Genomic DNA, 24236 nt, shown 5'->3' with positions numbered 1-24236 from the left:
GGCAGCGCTCACGAAAAGATTATGAAGTAATCATTTATGCAGAGGTTTCATTTATGGTTTCATTAAGGCCTGCTACGTGTGAGTTACTGAAATCAACATAAACTGGTTATAACTCGCTTCAAAATTTTCATCGTAATTCCCCTTTGACGTCGTTTCCTCGTCGTTTTAAATTTAAACGCGCTTGAGGACAGTGCAGAGTTGTATATGACATTTTATATCAAAGAAATGAGACGATTTTATATTTTAAAGCTATGTCACGACGCAAGACAAGAAATTATTAATGATAATTGTTTTGATGAATAAGTACCAACCGATTTATAAAAAGTCTGAGCTCTACCTGAACAATTTATTATACGTCAGGCACTATTGTACTATAAGTCAACTAGGCAAAAACTTTGCCAATTACACTGCTACAAAATAAACATGACAGTTTTAGGTGCAATCACAGTTTATTGTAATTGCGCTGCTACTTGTTAAGTTAATTTAAATAAAACGGATAAGATTTGGTTTTATAGTGACAGTCAATCTATTTTTTTATACACAATAGAGTGACAGAGTCAATCTATTGTTTCAAACACAATATTTCTTTAGCATTTTCACTGGCTGCTATTATTTCTGCCTCAGTCGATGATATCGAGACAGTTGCTTGTTTCTGACTACGCCAGCTAATTGCGGCTCCAGAGTACATGTACACGAATCCAGTCGTTGATCTTCCTTTTTTCTGGTCACCGGCATGATCTGCGTTGCTGTAGCAGACTAAGTGTGAAGGTGACTTTTTAGTAAAGGTAAGACCTTTGTCCACAGTTCCTTTCAGATATCGAAAGATCCGTTTAACCTCGAGGCTACACCTACTGCATATGAAAGTCTGACCTTGTGCCCACTGACAGATATGCCAAAGCACCTATGGCTTGTCTATATGGAAAGTTAGTATTCAAAAATTCAAATTCAAAATTCAAACGATTTATTCAGTAAATAGGCCGCAATGGGCACTTTTACACGTCATTTTTTAAAACTACCAGCGCTTTCGGAAAGACCATCATTGCCAAGAAGAATGCGCCGCAAGAAACTTGGCAGAAAGTCATTTTTTCATAAAAATATAATTACAACTTGATTAATTGACTTCCTCTTCCTCCCCCAAGTTGATATATTCCATTATAGGTGTTGAAGCAGAGTTGCAGTAAGACATACCGTATTTCTCTAACACTTTCTTAGTGTAGGCCTTTTGAGACAGTGTGATAGTCTTGTCGTTGCGCACGTTTATTTCCATTCCGAGGAAATAAGAAACAGGTTTACTGGTTATTTTGAATCTGGCTTTCTGGAATCTGGAAATCTGGTTCTTGAATAAACTCATCTCCTGTTGCAGTTGAGTTATACGCAACGAGCCCATCGTCCACATAAAGCCCGATGAAAACTTTTGCCTGTCCTTTAGCTGTGACATATAAGCAGGGATCAGCTTCGCTGTGTTGAAATCCAGAGTTTTCTAAAAATTCAGCGATACAGGTATTCCAACAACGAGGAGCCTGTTTCAGTCCATAAAGACTTGTTTTGTGCCATCTTGATAGCCTTCGGGTTGTTTCATGTGATTTTTTTCCTGTACTGCACCATGCACAAAAGCTGATGAAACATCGAATTGGCAAAGTTTTAAATCTTCTTTAGCAGCAATAGCAAGAATTGTGCGTACAGTAGGTACTCCGACGAATCACAGGGCTAAATATTTTGTCATAGTCTACTCCAAGTTTTTAAGAGTAACCCTTAATAACCATCCTGGCTTTAAATCTCTCTACAGTTCCATCAGGATACATTTTGACTTTATAAACCCATTTGGATGGAAGAGCTTTTCGTCCTTTAGGTAGGTCGACTAGATCCTATGTTTGATTCTCGTTCAGAGAGTTGATTTCGCTGAGCATGGCTTCCTGCCACTTGCTTTTGGCAGGTAAGTCCATCGCTTCTTTGAATGTTGCAGGCTCTTTCGGCTTGTAAAGTTTTTCGATTTCTTCAACTGCTGCCATAATATAGTCATTTAAGCGCTTTGGAGTTGTAATTTCTGTTCTGTTTCTCAACGACATCGTTCGAGCAGTGGCGTTTTCAACAGTATCATCATCTTGCATCTGTATGTCAGCATAAGAAGCGTTGTGAGAGCTGGAAAATGACTCATAATCACTTTAATCAATCAATCAATCATCAGTATTTACTGGTTCCACTTGGTGCGTATCTGCGCTGTCATTTTAGTTTTGCAATAACGTATCATTAAAATAATCATTATGATCGCTCGTTACACTATCTCTGTCAGATTGCTGATCTTTATCATTAAAAGTGACAACCACTTGCTTGTTTGATGCTTGTTTCAATGGCGTTTCTTTAGGATTTAAGGACTCCTCGAATAGATTGGAGATTCCATTCTTGTCAAGTTCATCATATAACAAAGCCTTCATTACTCTCACGTCTTTTAATGTTATGATACTATTTTTAGAAGGGATAAAAATTCGAAATGCTTTCTCCGTTTCAGAGTAACCCGCGAACATACCTGGGATAGCTTTGGGAGCAAGTTTGTGAGTTTTGATTCCTTTTATTAATACATATGTTTTGCTTCCAAACCCGTATAAGTTATTTATGCAAGGCTTCCTGCCAACCCATAGTTCAAAAGGGGTTTCATTTTGCATGGCGCTATATCGCTTCTGCTCAAAGTTTCAATGGTGCCCTTGCTCCAATCAGTAAAGCTCGCGCTTTCTCGTCATTTTGATTTGGCGTGTATGGTGCGGTTAATCTTAGCTGTATCCCGCACCGTTTTAAGACCCCGTCCGTTGAACGGACGTTTGAATAAAAAGGATAAGATTTTGTTTTTATAGTGACAGCACAACACTATTATACCGAAAATGAAATTAAATGTATTAGGTATGTTTTATATTTGATGCTCATTTAGTTATTACAAAGCAAAGTTTAGTTTACTTTGATAGTTTTAATTATAGTTTTAATGTATTTGCAAAAGATTATGAAACTTGTGAAACATTCATTATTTGAATTCAGATTTGAGTTGCTAGTTATAATGCTATGTACAATCACGCCTACAATCCAAACTAATTTTACGTGAATCGGCCTGTTTAAGTATTACTCCTTTACTGCAGTGCTATTAATTTGGTATTATATACCTACATTACAATTATAAGCAACAATACAATTATACACAATCATATTTACAATTATATTTAACCTGTATCTGTATATGAAAAACAACACAGGTCATGTTTTTAAAAAGTTGCACAACAAAAAGAGTAGATTAGTTATGCGAATAGAATCGAACCTTGTATTGAGAGTCCCATGGTCAGAGGCACCATGTATATTTGGATCTTATTTGAAAGAAAGAAAGAAAAAAAAATTATTCGTGACAATATTATACAAAATACAATAGGTATAGAATTGAACTAAAAAAATACTTATCACGATCACGAAATGGTCCCAAATTAGCATAATGCCGCCCGTGCGAACGGCGCTGGTCTTCCTTTGGGAACGTGGACTGCATACATTTTACAAAAAAAAAAACAACAAACAGTGAAACTGAAACACTTAAAAATAACGGACAACAAAAACAAACATCGCATTGCTCATTATAGATCAAGTTCCGTTACGTAGTTAGATATTTAATGAACTCGTAAATCACAAACTCTCTTGTATTGTATATAACATAGTGATATGCTAAGATATGTATACAGCCGCAATTGGAGTACCCGGAATTAATCTGCTAGCATTGGAGTGGACTCAAACTAGTCAAAGTGCTGTTGCATAAGCTTCGCCACATATGAGATTTTCTCAGCGCAATCAGCTCTTTGGATGTTATTAGTCTCGATATTATGTTACTTCTATTCAGTACTGCACTGCATTCGAATGTTACTCGTAACATAAAATTTTACTCGGTATAGATTTTAGCGTTTATAGGTATCAACATTTTTCCAGGAAATCGAATATTGAAAATACAAACTGAGACATGAATGCACAGAAAAACCAGAAAAAGAGACCAGCACTGGGTATCGAACCCAGGTCATCAGCAATCCCTACACCACAGCTGGACAGGAATCTAGACACGATTTTTTCCTATGCATACATATCTCAGGTTTCTTATTTCTACTATGCTACTTAAGCAGCAGCACTAGAGACATCTATGTTTCGTTGACAGACGTCACACTCTTTCGGAACTAACCGCTCACCCAGACAAGATAATGTCGCTACTAAGCAATCAAATTATGATTGGTTTCTTGGAGTCTTTTTGTATTTTTTATTTTAACTCCAAATTTGTTATTTTTACGGGTATTCCGTGAAACCATACGTGAATATAAACAGTTTACTTGCTTGCAATAAATCAAATAATTATCAATTGCTTGTTAAAAAAAACATAAATAATAAATAAATAGGTATGTAATATTCTCATTAACTATTAAGCTATCCATATAAATACATTCGTTTTAATTAAGAAATAACAAACATTAACTACTTTCCAGACATTAGGTCTCATTAATCGCCAGCTGCGGTAAAAGTTTTGCCATCTATTGGACTAAAATAGTACATTAATGCCGAGGCCGGGAAAAATCAATTCTTGGATGAGTAGAGTGAAAATATAAAAATAAATGCAATTAAACTTTGTATGATTAAATTACAGTTTAAAGTGCTACTGAACGCTTTTTATAGCTAATTTAGCCATTTTCTTTTATTATAATTTTTTCGGTTTAATTAGGCTTAAACTCTAAATTTAAAAAAAAAACAGTGACATAATAATATGTTCGAGACATTTTAATGATGCTGTTTATTCCTAAATTAAAACTTAGACTAGGACTTAAAAAGAAAAAAAAGTTAGAAGGAATTCAATCGGCTGTTTAGATTGACTTATCGTTGTCAAAACGTGGATTTTAAAAGTAAAAAAACTGTACATTTGTGGAATTTATGCGCTGAGCGGCCGAAAAGGGTTTTTTTTTGTGGCAATCTATAACGAAAAACTTCACGTTACATATGTGTGCGAAAGTAAGGTGGGCATTTCCAAGCATATTAGAGAAAAAAATGTTTTCTAGTGCGTGCTAGTTCTGTTTTAATATGGCAAAAGACAATTCTCTAATCCATTTGGTATTGGTATTGGAAAAATGAAAAACAATTTAAAAATGGGCATATAGAGTATACATACTCGTATTACTACTATGCATAGAGCATTGCTCTATGACGTCATACTCCAGCAGGGCTACTACAAAACTTGAAACTCGAAGTTCGTGTCGTGCGGTCCCTCTGACACTGATACTATTTAATACGAGAGCGAGAAGGACAGCACGACACGAACTTCGAGTTTCGTAGTAGCCCTGCAGACGCGCGCCGATAGCGCGGCCATTGGAAGTCTACGTCGTACCTTTGTTTTTAAAATTTCATAATAATATACTATCTTGAAAATACTTGATGGTATCATTAAATATAATAGCAAAATTATCGTACATTCTACAATGAACTAAATCGGTACACTTCAACTGGCATTTGATACGACTGTGGAGAGCAATAGCACTAGCACGCCCATACAGCAAATAAACAGTGGAAACCGCAGCGATAATTTATGATGGCTACTATTATTACATTCAAACAATTTAGGTAATGTTTCGTAAATCCAACAAATGACATGTTTAATTTCTATGGCTAAGTTTTTTTTAATGTAGATTTATAACAAAATCAGCCCCTTTTGTGCATTTTTGCTATTTTATTTGAATTGTGGGAATGCTACTCGTAATGTCATGTGTGAATTAATTGTCTATGTGCTTAATTTTTGGGCACATACATTTATCTTTTTTTTTGTTCTTAATAAAGTACTTTGGGCCGTTACCCTGGAGTTAAAATATATCGTTCAATCATAATCGTGTAATCCTGCCCCTTATGAAAAACCACTTATTGCGATTTCATTTATATATTTTACATAGCGACATCGCTTACACCCAATATCAAAAGAAAATTACCAGGAAATCAAATGCCTTGTCTGACGTGATTTAGACACTTTTGCTTTAGTTTGATAACCTTAATTTAAACTATCGGCACTGCCAATATTAGAAATCCAGACTGCGATAAGTTCATGGAAGCGATCACACTTGCAACAGTTTCTCAGTTACTAGTTACGGAGAGGCACCCGTGCGCGGCCGGTCTAATGGGAGCGAGGCACTCACCGATATGGTCCCCTTGAATCGGGGGTCCATTCTTCGCAAACCGTCCATGAAATCGCGCACAATCTTGCGCGAGTGGTCGACGATGCGGAACCCCGTTATGTTGACTGCGCCGTACTCTGTTACTTCGTTCTCCCAGTGATCGTCCATAACCTGTTAATGGAAATACCTTCAAGTCTTAACTTAATTTCCCCCTTGGCCTTTCTAAGGGCACTGAGCTTTAAAGATACCTATTATCTTATTGTTCGGTGTATTGGAATGTTTCGCTGTAATTAAATGATTTACCTACTGTCATAATTACTCAACTAAATCTCAGATTTTGATTTAATCAATATTTCCCCGAAATAGCAATGTCAATTGAGTTGTACCCAAGGATTCCTAGACGCTAAGATTTACGATAGAAGCTGTGAGTCTAGCGTGATGAGCCGCCGCTGAAGTATGCGAGTGATGTGATTTTGACTTAGTCGGTTCAACAGTTAAAGAAATCTTGCGGAAAGTCGATGCTATGGGTGAATGGTCAAAGACACTTCGCTAATAGGGTTCGCGTAGGAGGAAGTGCGAAGAAAACGCTATTCGATTGCCATTATCACATTTCCTGTAAGAACGTTTATATAAAGAACTCTATTGGTTCATGTTCTGTTCAGTTCAGTTCAGTTAAATCACTACATGAATGTGCCGTTATCTTTAATTTTTAAATTAAGTTTTCTGGTTTCTGTTTCTTATCAGAAGATTCGAAGTTTTAGGTAGAATAATTGTAATTTATTAACAGAAAGGTTTACAAATACTAAAGACAAATAAGTATTACCAAACTGAGACATAGATGCACAGAAAAACCAGAAAAAGAGACCAGCACTGGGAAACGAACCCAGGTCCTCCGCAATCCGTGCTGCATGCTATAACCGCTACACCACTGCTGGACAGGAATCTAGACACGATTTTTTTTCTATGCATACATATCTCAGGTTGCTTATTTCTACTATGCTACTTAAGCAGCAGCACTAGCGACATCTATGTTGCGTCGACAGACGTCACATTCTTTCGGAACTAACCGCTCACCCAGACAAGAGATGTCGCTACTAAGCAATCAAATTATGATTGATTTTTTGGAGTCTTTCACGGGATACCCGTAAAAGTAACAAATCTGAAGTTGAAATAAAAATACAAAAAGACTCCAAAAAATCAATCACAAATAAGTATTATTCATTCGTTGATTAAACTTTGCACTCATCATACTTAACGCCGTTACATAACTTATTATGAAATTAATCATAGAATTGCTATTTCAACACTTAACGCGTAACCAAAAGTGGTCCTGGGGTTCCTACCCAAGGATGCGCAACTTAACATTTTACTTCCGTTGGGGTGTAGAAACTGGGTCAAGAGATTGAAAGAGGCTGTAATCAAATCATTTTCTCATAGAACTTAAAGACCACTGCCTGAATTAACAAAGATGTGATTAAAAATACGAAACTTGAAAGTCTTTATCAACGTTGATGGTATTTAATTGCAATTAATTAATTTATACTTTTTTCTGTTTTTATTTACTTATGATATAATTATGTTTTGCTGTTTTCTCGTGATTACGAAAAATTCACGTGCAGTATAAGGTTCCGTAGCAGAAATGGGTAGTTTTCGAGCGGAACAATCGCTATCAGTTTCCTGACAATTAAATATTCTGAAGAAATGAATGAGTTAGGTGGCATGGAAGAATTTTATAAAACGATATGATGTGCATACGATACAATTACAATTCATTATTTTTACTGCAGAGGCAGGGAAAGAAAGGCTTTTAGACCGAGTATGGATCAGGTATACGAGACTGGCATGTTATTTCACGGCGAGGCTTGTATCATCTTGTAAACTCCTAGAAATCAATGTTTTATTCATAAGACAACAAAAATTATACCAGACGTAAATTATAACTACCATGTATGTATATAATAAGTGTTTATTTCATTCTAACGTGAATTTTTAAAACGTTAAAATAATCCATAACAAGCAAATTGCTTTAAAACATGTAGATATGTATAACGGACTGAAAGTATAGGTACACTTAAACACTTAAAGCCTAAGTCTAGTCAATAAAAAAAGACAATGACACTCTTGTCAATTTTCTCGCCAAAACTTCTTTTTTGCAGTCTACTGTTCGAGATAACGCTTTTAGGGCCATTATAACACGAACTGTAGCTCATTTGATCAGCTACATGAATAACTCTTTTATGTAAATAAAATTGTAATTTGACGTAAAACACGTCGGCAGTATTTATATATTTACATAATAGAATATTTAGTCCTGTGAATTTATTCAGTATGGGTGCCCTTCGCAAGGCCTAACATTTATTCTAATTTTTTTTTTGTTCGAAATTGGTTAGTTTAATATTGTATGGCATTTATTTTTTGCATTATGTTTTTTTTTGGATATTTTTTTATTTCCTAATGCACTTTTGATCTATAATTGTTAAGTATAAACAAATTATTACCAAAAGCTAAATCCATTATTGTTAGATCTAATTATTATTTAGTCTAATGTTCAATGTCCTATAAAACTGAATGAATATAATGCATGTTTGATACCTGGATAGGCTAAACAGAAAAGGGGGGCTTGGGGGGCCGCGCTCCCCGCAATAAAGTAAAACCAGGCAACATGGTTGCTCAACTATAGGTTAGGTTAGAATAGTATTTTGTTAAGGCGCGAAGCTCGTCGACTTCGTCTCAGAGTCGCTTAATTCATATTTGTATTCCAGACATAAAATTAGTGGTAACAATATTCGGAATAACAATTTTATACCTACCTATAATACATTCGACAAAACAATGTTATACTTTTTTGACCGAAAAATATTATAGAAAACAATTTCGACCTAACAATTTTCGACATTTCAATCATTCGACCACCAGCATTACGACATTGGATTATATTATAAACACGGCTGTATCGTAATGAGATTTCATACATCATTACAGCACCGGGGCGCCCCGCCGCGCGCACAAGCCGACATACCTACCTAGTTCTCGTTAATGCAGGTCATTCTCAATGGTTCTTGAACACATGGTAGAGGATTTAATATATGGATGTAGAGAAAATATTGTATGCAACTGTACATAATTAGGCCTTAAAACACTCATGTGACCCTATTATGAAACTCGGCTACGTCTCGTTTCATAAAACCACACTCATGTTTTAAAGACCCTTATTACGATACAGTTGCATATAACTATTTCACATCACTCGAAAAGTCTCGATCTATTGAATAGCATTGCCCTGTTATAAATGTTTGCATACAACATTATTATGATATAACACGAAATGAACCGAGTAATAAGTAATGAGATGACTTAATATGTCGATACTGGAACATTGTCGACATTCGTTCATTTCATCTCCTTGACACAGGTTTTACAGCTAAGCGGTCTACACTTTTAAACTTTTTTCAGTGCATCTAGTTGACCAAAGGCCATACAAATTGCAAAAGAATATTTTTAAATATTTTTAAGGGGGTTCCCATATAGCTAAAAGGGGACCAATAAAGTGGAGGAAAATAAATGTGACCTACACCATTGAGTACGGCATCGTTGTTTTATGTGATTGGATACTTTAAGGATAGTCGAAAGAATTGAGAGAAGAATAATCACTCACCAATCCACTGAGCATATAGTGGTAAGTCCTTCGGCCCAATTGTACTTTCCGTACGTGTTCGACTAAAATGCTCTTGGCGTTTTTCGCATTACAATCCAGAACAATACGCTTGTTACCCCAGCGGTCGTGTTGTTCTAGTGCCAGCAAAAAGTCCATTGCCTCCGATGCGTTTGTGATTCGCTTCACAAGAGAGATCCGGAACGCCGTACGCCCCGGTTGCATTGACTGATAGAGCTGTTGTAGACGGAGTAAACCTGTGTACAATTGGGGTCTCTTGATTATTCGCTCACATTAAGTTTATCGAAGCCGGAACATTTGAGCATCAAAATCAAAATGAAGTGATTGTTATGCCACTAGATCGACATTTGGGATTTTTCTTAACTACATAATATATATTATATATATTTATTTACTTTATAAAAGGTCACGATGACCTATTTTCTTACAAATACTTATACAGCGTGTATTTTTGATATTACCTCGAACTTTAAATGTAGTTAGTGAAGGCCCTAATAATCACATTTTATTATGTTTTAGTAAAAAAAATGACTTATTATTTGCGTTTTTTACGCACGCAACGTATCACTACGCGATACTGCTTTGTTTTTATTAAAAACGTCGCATTTTTTGACGTGACAGCTGCCACAGAGCGTTTCTCTCTCGTATCAAATTATTGTACGCATTACATTGCTGCTCGAAAATATTTCAAAAATGAATTGCGCTCTGATAATTAATTCTTAATTAACAATTTGTTTTGATATCGGTTCACAGCACTTAAATCTTCGTCTGTTTACAGTTTGAGGTAGTATCAAAAATACACGCTGTATAATGTACACCATGTATCTTGATAGATATTGTTTAAGTAAAAGATCATGGTTCGCTGCAAGGAAATCCTGAAACAAATCAAGGTTGGAGACTAGATTAAAACAGTCGCTAAATAAAAGCGAAACCCCGAAATAGCTCATGGGGCGACCGCTCGCTAAATGGACAGAAAACAGACGCTCACATTTTGTCATAGCGCTTCAAAAGGCTTTTATATAGGGCTACGAGCGCTCCTGTGCAGTGAAAAATATAATAAACTTATAAAAGTTTAACGTATCACAATTCCATAACCGAAAGTGAAAATTAAATTCGCACCCCAGAACAACATTTCAAAAACTTTCGTGATTCTCACTCATAGTCAAAATACCATAAACGGGACTTATCACGCTGACGATGATGGACGATGGGTATAAGCTTTCATCTTCGTGGAATCCTGTTATTAATAAGTGTCGGCGTCGGGATGAATGTTCGGAGGGACGATCGGACGTTGTTAGTGTTGTGTGTCGGTGTGATAGGGTGACTAATAAAAGTGACCAAGTGCGGGTAGTTCGAAGAACTCGCGCTGCTAGGCAGACTTGACACCCCACACTTCAGTCTACTCGTGACCACGGCAACTGTAACGTTGCCGAAACGTCGAGGTAAATATTACTTGTGTAAAAATAGCGTGATAAGTCCCGTTTATGGTATTTTGACTAACATTTCAAAATACAATAAACACCTAAACATTATATTGTACTCGAAGTTGCGTGAGCAAAATAAAAATAATAACACGTTTAAAGTGATGCCGAAATCGTTTATCCGCTGCTCTATTTTCCAGTTCTCCTAAACCAATTCGAGTCCACGCGAATTTTATCGAATTAAACGCCCCATATAAAACAAGCGAAACGAAAAAGGGACAAAAGCGTGCTCGGAGAAGGCAAAAAAATAAAAACTCTTTTGCTCTGCGTGAAAGGGTGCCTAAGCGAGAAGGTATGAACGATATATACCCGATGAAAAAGATAAAAACAACGCGTAAAATTCTGTATGCGACCGTCTATTACGCTGTAGTTGCAAATATCAGATCGCCTTCCCAAATTCACTGGGAGCCACAAATAGTCGTGTATGTTGGATTAAACAATTACACACACTTAAGTACCGCTTATAAATGTTGGCAGGCAATACCCAGAATCGAAAATTCATTAATTGCAACAATGAATTGACATGCGGATACATTTGGTTATTTGGAATCAACTGGGATTACTCGGTTGTTGAACGGTTTCATTTATTTATTGCTTGTACCGGTATCACGCATTTAAAATACTTTTAAGTGAAGACAAAATGGTTCATACTTATGAAAATAAAAAAATAAAAAAAAATTATAAAATTTGTTGTACAGTCACGTCTAAAAATATGTATACAAAAACAAGGTTGCATAAATATGTAGTCATACATTGTATCAAAAATATTTATCTATACTGACACCAAAAAATTGTATTCATTAAACTTTTTCAGTATTATGTAATCACAAAATGCTTCAGAAAGTTGCATACTTAAATAAATTCCATTTAAATGTATCCACCTCGTAGGCAAAAATAAGTATACATGAATGAGTTCCATATACATATAACCACACCAATTTGGCAAATATTTGTATACGCCGTTTGATTCATAAATATGTAAACACGATTTGATATTTTGATTCGTTTTGAAGAATTACTGTTTTTTGTTAAGATTACATGTCTGTCTCTTTCGTAACCTGCATGCGGGCAGGGACATACATACTACGAATCCATACTCTATTAAAATAATATTATATACTGGTGACCCGTTCCGGCACAACACGGTTACGGTATACATAGACACCGTGAATCACACTATTTTTTTTGTGAAAACCGCATCAAAATCCGTTGCGTAGTTTGAAAGATCTAAGCGTACAGACAAAAAAGCGACTTTGTTTTATACTATGGAGTGATGAATTGAAAGTAAATCTGTCTGTTCCGGTATCACGTCGAAACCGACTCGTTTCGACTGTCAAAGGGCTGAACACATACTTAGTTTTTATCCAAAAGCAACCCTTAAGGGGAGAAAATGGGAGATGAACTGACTGGAGTGAGCTGGATGAAATTTGGTATGGATATATTTAATTTTTTATACACCATCAAGATCACCAAATACTTGGAAACGTCCAGAGTGGTCATTAATATCGACTAAGCCAAAGCGATCAAGTTGTTCGGATCATCCACTGAGGACAGATCCACTAAAGCATCTATAATTTGCAATCTTTAATCATTGTAATTTTAATTATAGAAGACAGCTTCTGAATGACGATGACAGAATGGCGATCTTGCACTTGACAGTATAAGTATATGTAATAATTGATTTTAAAATGAAGTTCTTCCATGAAGCCAGTGACTTTCTTTATAATATATACCTATCTGAAGTTACAAATAGGTAGTGTTTTCTATCTTTAGTCTATACATCTTTATCTATTCACTTTAATGTGAAGTGTTGGAAGTGTGGACTAGCCAGCTCCTGCTTCACGTCGATATTTTGTGAGAGTGTGGTACTACCCCGGTCGAGCCCGCCCATTCGTACTGCAAACCAAGAACTGGCTACAGTGCGGCTCTACCACTAACAATTAACAATATAATTAAAATAAAAACAAAAAATGCTTAGTGCACCTTTCTGAGAATGACCCTAAACTGAAATACTCAATATTTACGAGTCAATTCAATCTAAGGACTGTCAAGTGCGTCATAGAATAATCGTGAGATAGACGTATGCAGTGACAAGTCCGCACTGTTTTCGTGAATTGTCAAATCAGTTAAATATACAACTTACGATTCTATGCCAGTCAAACAAGGTTTGTTGTTGCAGTCTGGATACATATTTATGAATCAAACGGCGTATACAAATATTTGCCAAATTGGTGTGGTTATATGTATATGGAACCCATTCATGTATACTTATTTTTGCCTACGAGGTGGATACATTTAAATGGAATTTATTTAAGTATGCAACTTTCTGAAGCATTTTGTGATTACATAATACTGAAACAGTTTAATGAATACAATTTTTTGGTGTCAGTAATAGATACATATTTATGATGAAAATGTGTGGCTACATATTTTTCAATTTTTTTTGTGTATACATACTTTTAGACGTGACTGTACCTACTTAGGTACAACAAATTTTACTGAACAAGTTTTCGCAAACTCGACAACTAAGAATTTGTAAGTTGGTCTATACATACCTAACTGTTTTGGCAAAGTAAGTCAGCAGTATAGCTGTAAACCTATAAATTTCCATGGTGTAAGTACTCATTGTAGGTAATTAAAATTCATGACAAGTTTTACCAGAAACTTGAAGGTTCAAATTGTATTTCAGGACACGTCTGAGAATAGTAAAGTCAGTGGCAGAGGGAGTAAGGTATACTATGTAGTACCTACATATCTATCAAACAAACTTTCGATTAAAATCCAGTTGCAAAATAATTTTTCTCTTTATAGTTCTGGCTTCTCTGCTCTGGCTTTATCAGTCTAGTCGTTTCTGCCTATTTTTTACAGCCTGTTTACCTTCAGTCTTCAAGATCATCACTTTTACCTTTAAAACTTACCCTTTTTAGGGTTCTGGAGCCAAAATGGCAAAAACGGAACCCTTATAGTTTTGCCATGTCTGCCTGTCTGTCTGTCCGTCCGCGGCTTTGCTCAGGGGCTATAAATGCTCGAAAGCTGTAATTTTGCACGAAAATGTATGTAAACTATGCCAACAAAATGGTACAATAAAAATTTAAAAAAAAAACCTATTTTTTATTTGTACCTACCATAGACGTAAAGTGGGGGTGATTTTTTTTTCTCATCCAACCTTTTAGTGTGGGGTATCGTTGGATACGTCTTTTAAAATCATTAGGGGGTTGCTAAAACGATTTTTAGATTCAGTGATTTGTTTGCAATCGAGCGTCCCCCCCCCTCTAAAATCTAAACCGGTAGGTGGACTTTTTTTTAAATTCAGAGTGGTAGTAAGTATATCAAACTTTCAAGGAAAACTATAACGGCTGAGTTTGCTTGAGAATTATTAGAAGTTTAAGAGTAAATAGCAGCCTAAGGTTAAAATATACCTAAACTTGGATGATTCCGTAAAAAATACGAAATCCTTACTTATTGTTTCGTAATGGCTACGGAACCCTATTTTGGGCGTGTCCGACACGCTCTTGGCCGGTTTGCAACATCTCATAAGACCTGCAATTTTCTGATTGAGTCAAAAGAATAAGCCCTCTTCAAATCTCGCAGCAAATTGATGGTGCACGCATCAGACTCACACTTGTGACAGCAGAAAAAAGTGATAAGAATAATATAATGACATAAATAATGAAGTATTTCTACGATTCCGGATCGGATTCGACTCGGACGTAGTAGGAAACCTCTCTAAGGGTATGGACTTTGTCGCACGAAGCGGTCACTTGCATCTGACGAGCAACGTATAAATTCATACTAAGCAGGTGGGTTAGGTACGTGACCACCCAGTTGTGGTTGCGTATTGCGGTCGTCAGTCACGGTCGCCATCATAAGAATAAGATAAGAATGCATTTATTTCAAGATACCCGTTACAGGGATAAATTCACTATCGTACGTGCAGCTAAGCTAGTCACTTATGTTATTTTTATGTTAAAAATTGTGTTATGTATGAGTATGTTGCATCAGGCAATTTTTAATTTCAAGTTGTATCGATTTCTACCGATTTCCAAAACGTAATCCACCGTTTTTCTAAAATTCTAGTTGACAACACTGGGCTGTGTCGTGACCTGCTAAGCCGCTTCACGAACAACACGCAAGTGGAAATCCAAAACAGTTTCTCTGTTGGGAGATAAATGTGCGGCTGGAGATGCGGTGAAAGTTTCGTCCGCACCCGGACTATTCTCACCATGTGTCGCGTTTGAACTCGTGACCCTTGAGGTTTTCCACTGTCGTCACCCGACTAATGGCTTATGACGTCGACCGGCTCAGACGCCTTGTGTGTCCCGACATCAATTATAAACTTGTCGATTCCGAAACAAGATCTCTTCACTCGCAGCTGATTCTCTCTATCTTTCAGCAAAATGACCTCTGAAAAATTCTGAATAACGGGGAACAAGGACCGAATATTTGACGCACACTCTTATCCTTGCGAGAATGGAACGTAATTGAATTCTACGTCAATTTCTTATACAATATAAAATGCGAGAGCAATTTCGTAATATTTAGCAGAAAAGTGTCGTTGAGGTCGTTGCGTTGATGCAAGATTAACTACATATTTACTTGCTCTGACAATGCTCTCTGACTTTACTAACCACTTAATGCTCCAAAATGGTCTTGAAACGACTCTTATTATATTGTCCCTGAAAGCACTTACATTCAATTCAGTTTGGAACTTTAACGCGCAGATGTTCTTAGGGTGGATGCAAAAGTGGTGGGTACAGTCAACAAAAAGCGCAGTCAGCAAAAAAGTATGAATCAAAAATGTTTTTTTAGTTGCACTCATCTCTACAATGTCATTGAAGCGCCATAGGGAAGATACGGATATAAATACATAATTCGAATAAATAGGTGCTACCTTTGTCACTCTGCCGCAATTACAAGTTAAATGATAGAAAAAAGAAGAAAAACATTTATTTGTGACAATCGCAAATAGACGATACCTTAGTTACAAAAAAGACAAATTATCAAAAAAGAGTCCCAACCCAACTAAGCTAGATTGCCTTGCAGCCGGCGCCCTTGAACCCATAAAAATACCTACCACGTGACAAATAGTTAAAAAAACTGTGAACCCGACAGCTAAAATTTTCCAGTACAAAGCCATAAGTTAGGCTTTTCATAACTTAGTCTTAGTACTTAACATAAACTGAAAAATAACCAACATAAAATAAAAACAAAATTACGGGTGTAGTTAATGTACGACTTGTTAATGCACGCTTAAATAATGCACGGCCTGATAATCCGTGCTTATGTGCACGAATTATCATGCCGTGCATTTACCACCCGTACCGAACTAGCAGGGAACCAATAATGAACGCGCAATAATGTACGACTTGATAATCCGAAGCATTATGTCTTACGATTATCATGCCTTACGATTTCCGTGATTGAAATTAAAAAAAAAAACCTAAAGAAGAACGAAATTACTGACATAGTTAAAAATAATTAGCTTGTTACGAGTACAACAACCTTACCAACAAAAAGTTGGAAAACCCCCGACTTTGTCACTTCAAAGTTCAATATCTCAAAAACGGCTAAACCGAGTTTGATAAAACTTGCTTTCAAATAAAAAAAACCGCATTCAAATCGGTCCACGTTAAGAGCTACGGTGCCACAGACAGACACACAGACACACATAGCGGTCAAACTTATAATACCCCTCTTTTTGCATCGGGGGTTAAAAATTAGAACGTATCTAACAGTTTCAACCCGCACGTTTTAAGATAATGTTATTACATAATTATCACTGTCTCACTTTCCTGGTGGTTTCACCAATAGGCGATGTTATACGAAACGCAACACAGTACAGTTGTGTTAGTAATCTGATCTCTGGGCCCCGAAGAGGCCGCGTTTCGTCTACAGGGCCGCTGTTACGATAATTTGCGAGATTATATTACTTAGCTATGTACGTGGAACGGAAAACCTACTAATGACCAAGTTAATCACAATTCGCTCAGAACACAATTGGCTACTCTTAGTCTAGAAAGAAAAGGACACAAATTACTATTACTATGTACAAAACGCATCACGGTCACTAGTGCTTGAATGAACACGTAACCGTACCTACATAGTAAAAGAGAACAAGTATGTACACTCCGACCCTTTAGGAGACTTAACTGCCTACTCCGGCGCGGACGCTTAGGGTTGTCAATGACTACTTTAGATTAATTACCTACCGGCAAATAATTTTAGTACGAAAGTTAACTTAAAATTGTCTTATGTCTCTGTCTAGCTATACAAACAAGATTATGCTGCTATATTATTATTATTTTTATTTTAACAAGCAGGATTTCTAGCGTTGGTTCTTAGACATGTTTTTTTTTTATTCGACTGGATGGCAAACGAGCAAGTCCTGATGGTAAGAGATCACCACCGCCCATAAACATCTGCAACACCAGGGGTACTGCAGATGTGTTGCCAAACTAGAGGCCTAAGATGGGATACCTCAAGTGCCAGTAATTTCACCGGCTGTCTTACTCTCCACGCCGAAACACAACAGTGCAAGCACTGCTGCTTCACGGCAGGATTAGCGAGCAAGACGGTGGTAGCAATCCGGTATCCGGGGGTATGTTTTAATAAAATCGGTTTAGCCGTTTTTGTGATATTGTATTTTGAAGTGACAATTTCGGGGGTTTTCCAACTTTTTGTTGATTAGGTTATTACTTTTTTGGCCTTCTCTCATAGGTACTTATTCAATATTATCTTGCGTGAGACATCAACACTGAATAGCCACTTTCGATAAAGCCTTATTTCTAAATAAGAACGTCCCTTCCGCTAGTCGCCGCCGCCGCCGCAGATAGTAAGTACTTTCCTTTGACGCGCCGCCTGCCGCTACACTCGACGCCCGCTAACCCGCTAAGACTGAAATCCCGGAAAGGACGTAATCTATTTAACCTCCACGAGCCGGTAAACCTTCTACGCATTTTAAAAACATTATTTTATTACTGGACGTAAGTGACTACGATCGTAATAAAATATATACTTGGTTTGGATAGGTATTTCACTAAATTTAAACAAAACAACGTCAATTGGTGTCTTAAATATTGAAATTCCCCCATTAAACTATCTAAACATTTAAATTTCTATTCTTATATACACTAGTCTAGTTTGTATTACAATGATAGATAAGAAAAATGTTTAAAATCCTTGAATGTACCAAATTTGGCAACTGAAGTTTGTTAACAATTAGGTACTTACTTAAAGTAAATAAAGAATGCAGTCAACATTATAACACTACACAACACTTATATACTTACTACAAAATTACAAATTTACAACTACTTACATATTTATTTATTATCTACTCTGTGACTATACCTAATACAAAAAAATACGTAAATACGACTATGCGAACGTAAAATGTGATAGCGAAGAGAGCGCGAGACGAGCAACGTACGGCACCGGCGACAGCGCAGCCTTGACTAAAGAAAACTAAATTCTACTTAAATTATCAGTGTGTGCGTGCGGCGGGTGCGTGCGTACTGGCGCCAACCGGCGCGCACACATTTAAGCCGCGCGTCTACTTTTGTTCGTAGTGAGCCAGTTCACTTTTACTGTAGTACAGTCACGTCTAAAAGTACGTATACACAAAAAAAATTAAAAAATATGTAGCCACACATTTTCATCATAAATATGTATCTATTACTGACACCAAAAAATTGTATTCATTAAACTGTTTCAGTATTATGTAATCACAAAATGCTTCAGAAAGTTGCATACTTAAATAAATTCCATTTAAATGTATCCACCTCGTAGGCAAAAATAAGTATACATGAATGGGTTCCATATACATATAACCACACCAATTTGGCAAATATTTGTATACGCCGTTTGATTCATAAATATGTATCCAGACTGCAACAACAAACCTTGTCTGACTGGCATAGAATCGTAAGTTGTATATTTAACTGATTTGACAATTCACGAAAACAGTGCGGACTTGTCACTGCATACGTCTATCTCACGATTATTCTATGACGCACTTGACAGTCCTTAGATTGAATTGACTTGTAAATATTGAGTATTTCAGTTTAGGGTAATTCTCAGAATGGTGCATTAAGCATTTTTTTGTTTTTATTTTAATTATATTTTTAATTGTTAGTGGTAGAGCCGCACTGTAGCCAGTTCTTGGTTTGCAGTACGAATGGGCGGGCTAGTCCTGCCACTGTGTTTCGTACGATGAGTGAGAGATCTATAATTAAAATTACAATGATTAAAGATTGCAAATTATAGATGCTTCAGTGGATCTGTCCTCAGTGGATGACCCAAACAACTTGATCGCTTTGGCTTAGTCGATATTAATGACCACTCTGGACGTTTCCAAGTATTTGTGATCTTGATGGTGTATAAAAAATTAAATATATCCATACCAAATTTCATCCAGCTCACTCCAGTCAGTTCATCCCCCATTTTCTCCCTTAAGGGTTGCTTTTGGAGATAAAACTAAGTACCCTATGTTCAGCCCTTGACAGTCGAAACCAGTCGGTTTCGACGTGATACCGGAACAGACAGAGTTACTTTCAATTCATCACTCCATAGTATAAAACAAAGTCGCTTTTTTTGTCTGTACGCTTAGATCTTTTAAACTACGCAACGGATTTTGATGCGGTTTTCACAAATAAATAGTGTGATTCACGGTGTCTATGTATACCGTAACCGTGTTGTGCCGGAACGGGTCACCAGTATATAATATTATTTTAATGGAGTATGGATTCGTAGTATGTATGTCCCTGCCCGCATGCAGGTTACGAAAGAGACAGACATGTAATCTTAACAAAACAGTAATTCTTCAAAACGAATCAAAATATCAAATCGTGTTTACATATTTATGAATCAAACGGCGTTACAAATATTTGCCATATTGGTGTGGTTATATGTATATGGAACCCATTCATGTATACTTATTTTTGCCTACGAGGTGGATACATTTAAATGGAACTTATTTAAGTATGCAACTTTCTGAAGCATTTTGTGATTACATAATACTGAAAAAGTTTAATGAATACAATTTTTTGGTGTCAGTAATAGATAAATATTTTTGATACAATGTATGACTACATATTTATGCAACCTTGTTTTTGTATACATATTTTTAGACGTGACTGTACCTAACCATAGTACCTATCTAATTTTACTTTCTGATTAATGATCATAACTAAATTATCTTTTTACAAGCCTTTCTCTTAAAATGTTGCGAATTAATTTTCTCAGTGGTTTAGTCGATTTCAAACCTTTTTTAAACGGATGAATAGTTTGGACGACAACGCAAGCACTATAAAAAAGTACAGTCAGCAAAACGGCTTTCAAGTATCCCCAAGGTTTTTTTTTAACAGAAGTTATTTCAGAGTTATAGATAGGTATACCTCGTTGATTTTTTAGCCGGATTCTCCTTAACAAACGTTTTTCCAAACCTGAGGTAGATTTTTTACATTGAAAAGTGTTTGTATACATATAGTCTAAATCGAATAAAGATATTCTGACTTTGACTTTAAAACTATTTTAAAAGTGTTAAGTTGAAATTGATTTGCTGGGGTCTATGACTTATTTGCACAAACATAAAGTCCTCAAGCATTAAAGTTCACTTAGTAAAAATATCAAAGACAAAGCGAATCGTCCCGGGTAGTAAAACAAAGCCCGTTTTAAAGTCACCCGAGTCACTTGGAGCATTTCCAAACCAGGCCGCGCTGAAACAGTGAACTATGTTTCAAAAATAAAGAGAAAGATTTTCAAAATTATTTCATTGACCACGTGCTTTTTGCCATTATGTATGTGACCAAGGTAGTGAGACGAGATAGAATGGTACAGAGAGCTAGAGATAATGCAGGATGCGTAAAATTGTGTGTTCTAGTTCTAAGCTTAATTAGGTTAGGTTAGGTTTTAGATATTTATTTTCTCTTAAGAATATACAAATTCACTTACAGAGAAAATACATAGTAGGTAATTTGTTCAGTGCGTAGACTTAAATAGCTAAGCAAAATGATCATGTCATGCTATCATTTAAATAATATTGCATGCATGCATTATATTAAATATACAATAAGATTTTATTACTATTAACATTAATTTACATTAATATACCCGTTACAAAGCGGGTAGATTTCTGCAAAGCACAGTGCAAGCACGCCTCACAAGAATAATCATTAAGGTAGGTAGTGGCGTATGTGCATAAGCTGAAGCGGATATTTAAGTGATAAATCAAAAAGTGAGAATCGACAAACATCTTACAGTAATTTTCTATTACTAATCATTGTATTATTTTTTATACAAAACTAAGTATTAATTTTTGTCTTCCGTAAAATTCTTGTAAATATTTATATTTTAACAATTCTTTGAACTTTTCTTTTTGCAGTCTTTTGGCAGTCTAAAATATAATTGAGCACCCTCATATAAAATATTTTTTCCCATAGCTTGTTTTCTTAGATGAATGATTGGTCTCGCTCTCGCTCGACTAGATACCGCCGGCGTACTTGTCAAATGCGGCAACAAATAGTACGCCGAATTCGGCGTACCCGAGCCCGAGTCGAGTCATTCGCGTTGCAAACTGCGTAAGGTGCATGTACCGAATGTTTTGTTAAATTTTGGTCATAAATCGAAGTAAAATGCCAGTTTTCGCAGTGAAACTGTTTAAAAAGAATACTACAAGAAATAAGAAGGACACTGGGATCACATACCATCAGTAAATATCGTATAATTTCGAAATTGCAAAATAAAAGAACATGAACCCAAGAATCAAATTCCCCGTGGTTTAGATTTTAATTAATTGTATTTTATTGTTATCATCATTAAATGATGATACATTTTAATAACTTATTTTTTTATTTTAGTCTTAATTAACCTGTACATTAAATTATGTTTAACTATAGGTGCAACGTGTTATCTTAACTACGCAAAACTTCTTAGTTGGTGACTCAGTCCATGAATTTTTAGTAATAATTTGTAAATATTGAATGCCCTTAAATATAATTATATATTTTTTAATTAAAAGTGAGGCCTGATCATTGATCTACCTATACCATAACTACCATTTTTTTAAAGAAGAAACCTACGCCTAACCTATACACAAACATATTAATACATTCACTCTTAATTACTTCTTAATTTCTAAGTATTTCCCAAGATACATTTTGTAACCAGTTACTTAATAGACCACAGAATAATTTATTTTCCCAATAATTCGGGTAACAGTGGAGCAGCTGGCAACAAAATTCGTCACGCACACTAGCATCCTTGCAAATTGTCTTACACCGTTCTTACGCACACTACAATATTGAGTTGCCGCATTCACAAACCTTTTGTTTTTAGGTTCCGCGGAATCTAGTCCAGCGAGCGCGCGAGACCAATCATTCATCTAAGCTTGTCTTATTGCTTTTTTAAAAGAATATGGCTGGCCTGTCTTGTCACACGTTTTTGGATTTGAGCCTTTTTTGTAAATGATATATTAGTGTGTAGGTATATCTTTAGTTAATATTTTTCTCACTAGAATGCATGTTTTGTATTTATATAACTGTTCTAAATTCATGATTCTTTTTTCCTTATATATAATAGGTAGGTATTTTTTTATATTCGTCTGGATGGCAAACGAACAAGTGGGTCTCCTGATGGTAAGAGATCACCACCGCCCATAGACACCTGCAACACCAGGGGGATCGCAGATAATACGTTGCCAACCTAGAGGCCTAAGATGGGATACCTCAAGCCAGTAATTTCACCGACTGTCTTTCTCTCCACGCCGAAACAAAACAGTGCAAGCACTGCTGCTTTACGGCAGGATTAGCGAGCAAGGTGGTGGCAGCAATCCGGGCGGACCTTGCACAAGGTCCTACCACCTGCGAAAGGTATATTTATAAGTAAATTATATTCGTGTAGTGGGATTAAAGTGATTCACTACATTTATTCTCATTTTAAATTATACGCTACGCTGTCTGCCTATCTGTCACAGGGTCATATCCCGAGAACTGTAATAGATAGACAACGTGATGCATACTTATTGCGTATTTCTATAGCTATTACAATAACAACAAAAAATATGTTAAAAAAAATAGAAATATTGCGGGGTCCCCATAATTAGAATCGTGTAGTATTTTTACGGTAAAAATTTACACATTCTAATTTATCTGTCAGCGACTATCCTTTATGAACTTTAACAGATAACGTAGTCGGTTTGATGTTAAAGATGTACGCAACCCTCGGTGCCTGAGCCCAACTCACACTTGGCCGGTTTTAAATATTATTTTATTCAGAATGTTGGGCTGCTGCCGCAGTGCTTTTAATCTTTGTAAGAAAATCCATGCAGCTTGTTTATGCTCTTGACAAAATATTTATAAAAGTTTAGGTATTTATGAAAATTATCGTTACTTATTAAAAATATGTTTGTAAAATTTAGCAATTGCTCGCAGAACTGATGGCCGATGGAGTCAGAAGATTCTCGAATGGCGTCCGAAGACAGGGAGACGAACTGTCGGTAGGCCTCCAACAAGATGGAGCGCCGACCTGGTTAAGATCGCGGGATCGCGGTGGATGCGGAAAGCACAAGACCGGTCTGAGTGGAGAGCCTTGAGGGAGGCCTATATCCAGCAGTGGATGTCTTTCGGCTGACATGATGGTGATGATGATGAAAATTTAGTATAAGTACGTACAATGCAAGCCGGCCCTACAGACTGGATAACATGGAGATTTTAAACTCGGGGGAAAATGTATCCTGCCCAAGAGAAACTGTGGAAAACAGCTACATTAATAAAAACGGAGTGTTTTATAAGCTATTTAAAGCGTCAAACAAGCGCCCTTATTTATTTCCGGGAGTACGTTAGAACCACTCAAGTCAAGGTCTCTCCTCGACAAAATTTATGACAGTGCATAAATATCAATTCCCCAGTTATTTGCAATAAATTCACATTT

The 24236-nt window shown here is 36.2% G+C and overlaps 1 protein-coding gene across 3 annotated transcripts in view; it reads right to left on the bottom strand.

The window, feature by feature from the left end:
* The window catches only part of LOC141436141 (glutamate receptor 1-like), a 129451-nt gene that overhangs the window by 60457 nt on the left and 44758 nt on the right, over nucleotides 1-24236 (bottom strand). For all 3 annotated transcript variants that reach the window (XM_074099034.1, XM_074099017.1, XM_074099026.1), the window contains exons 5-6: nucleotides 9811-10064; nucleotides 6177-6326 (exon numbers count right to left, since the gene is read on the bottom strand). In XM_074099034.1, coding sequence (XP_073955135.1) covers nucleotides 6177-6326; nucleotides 9811-10064 — 404 coding nt within the window. The remainder of the gene's footprint in view (nucleotides 1-6176; nucleotides 6327-9810; nucleotides 10065-24236) is intronic.

Source organism: Choristoneura fumiferana, chromosome Z (assembly GCF_025370935.1).
Source record: "Choristoneura fumiferana chromosome Z, NRCan_CFum_1, whole genome shotgun sequence".
Classification (NCBI taxonomy): Eukaryota; Metazoa; Arthropoda; class Insecta; order Lepidoptera; family Tortricidae; genus Choristoneura; species Choristoneura fumiferana.
Note: the sequence above shows the minus strand (reverse complement) of the source record. Positions and strands in the feature narration are given on the sequence as shown.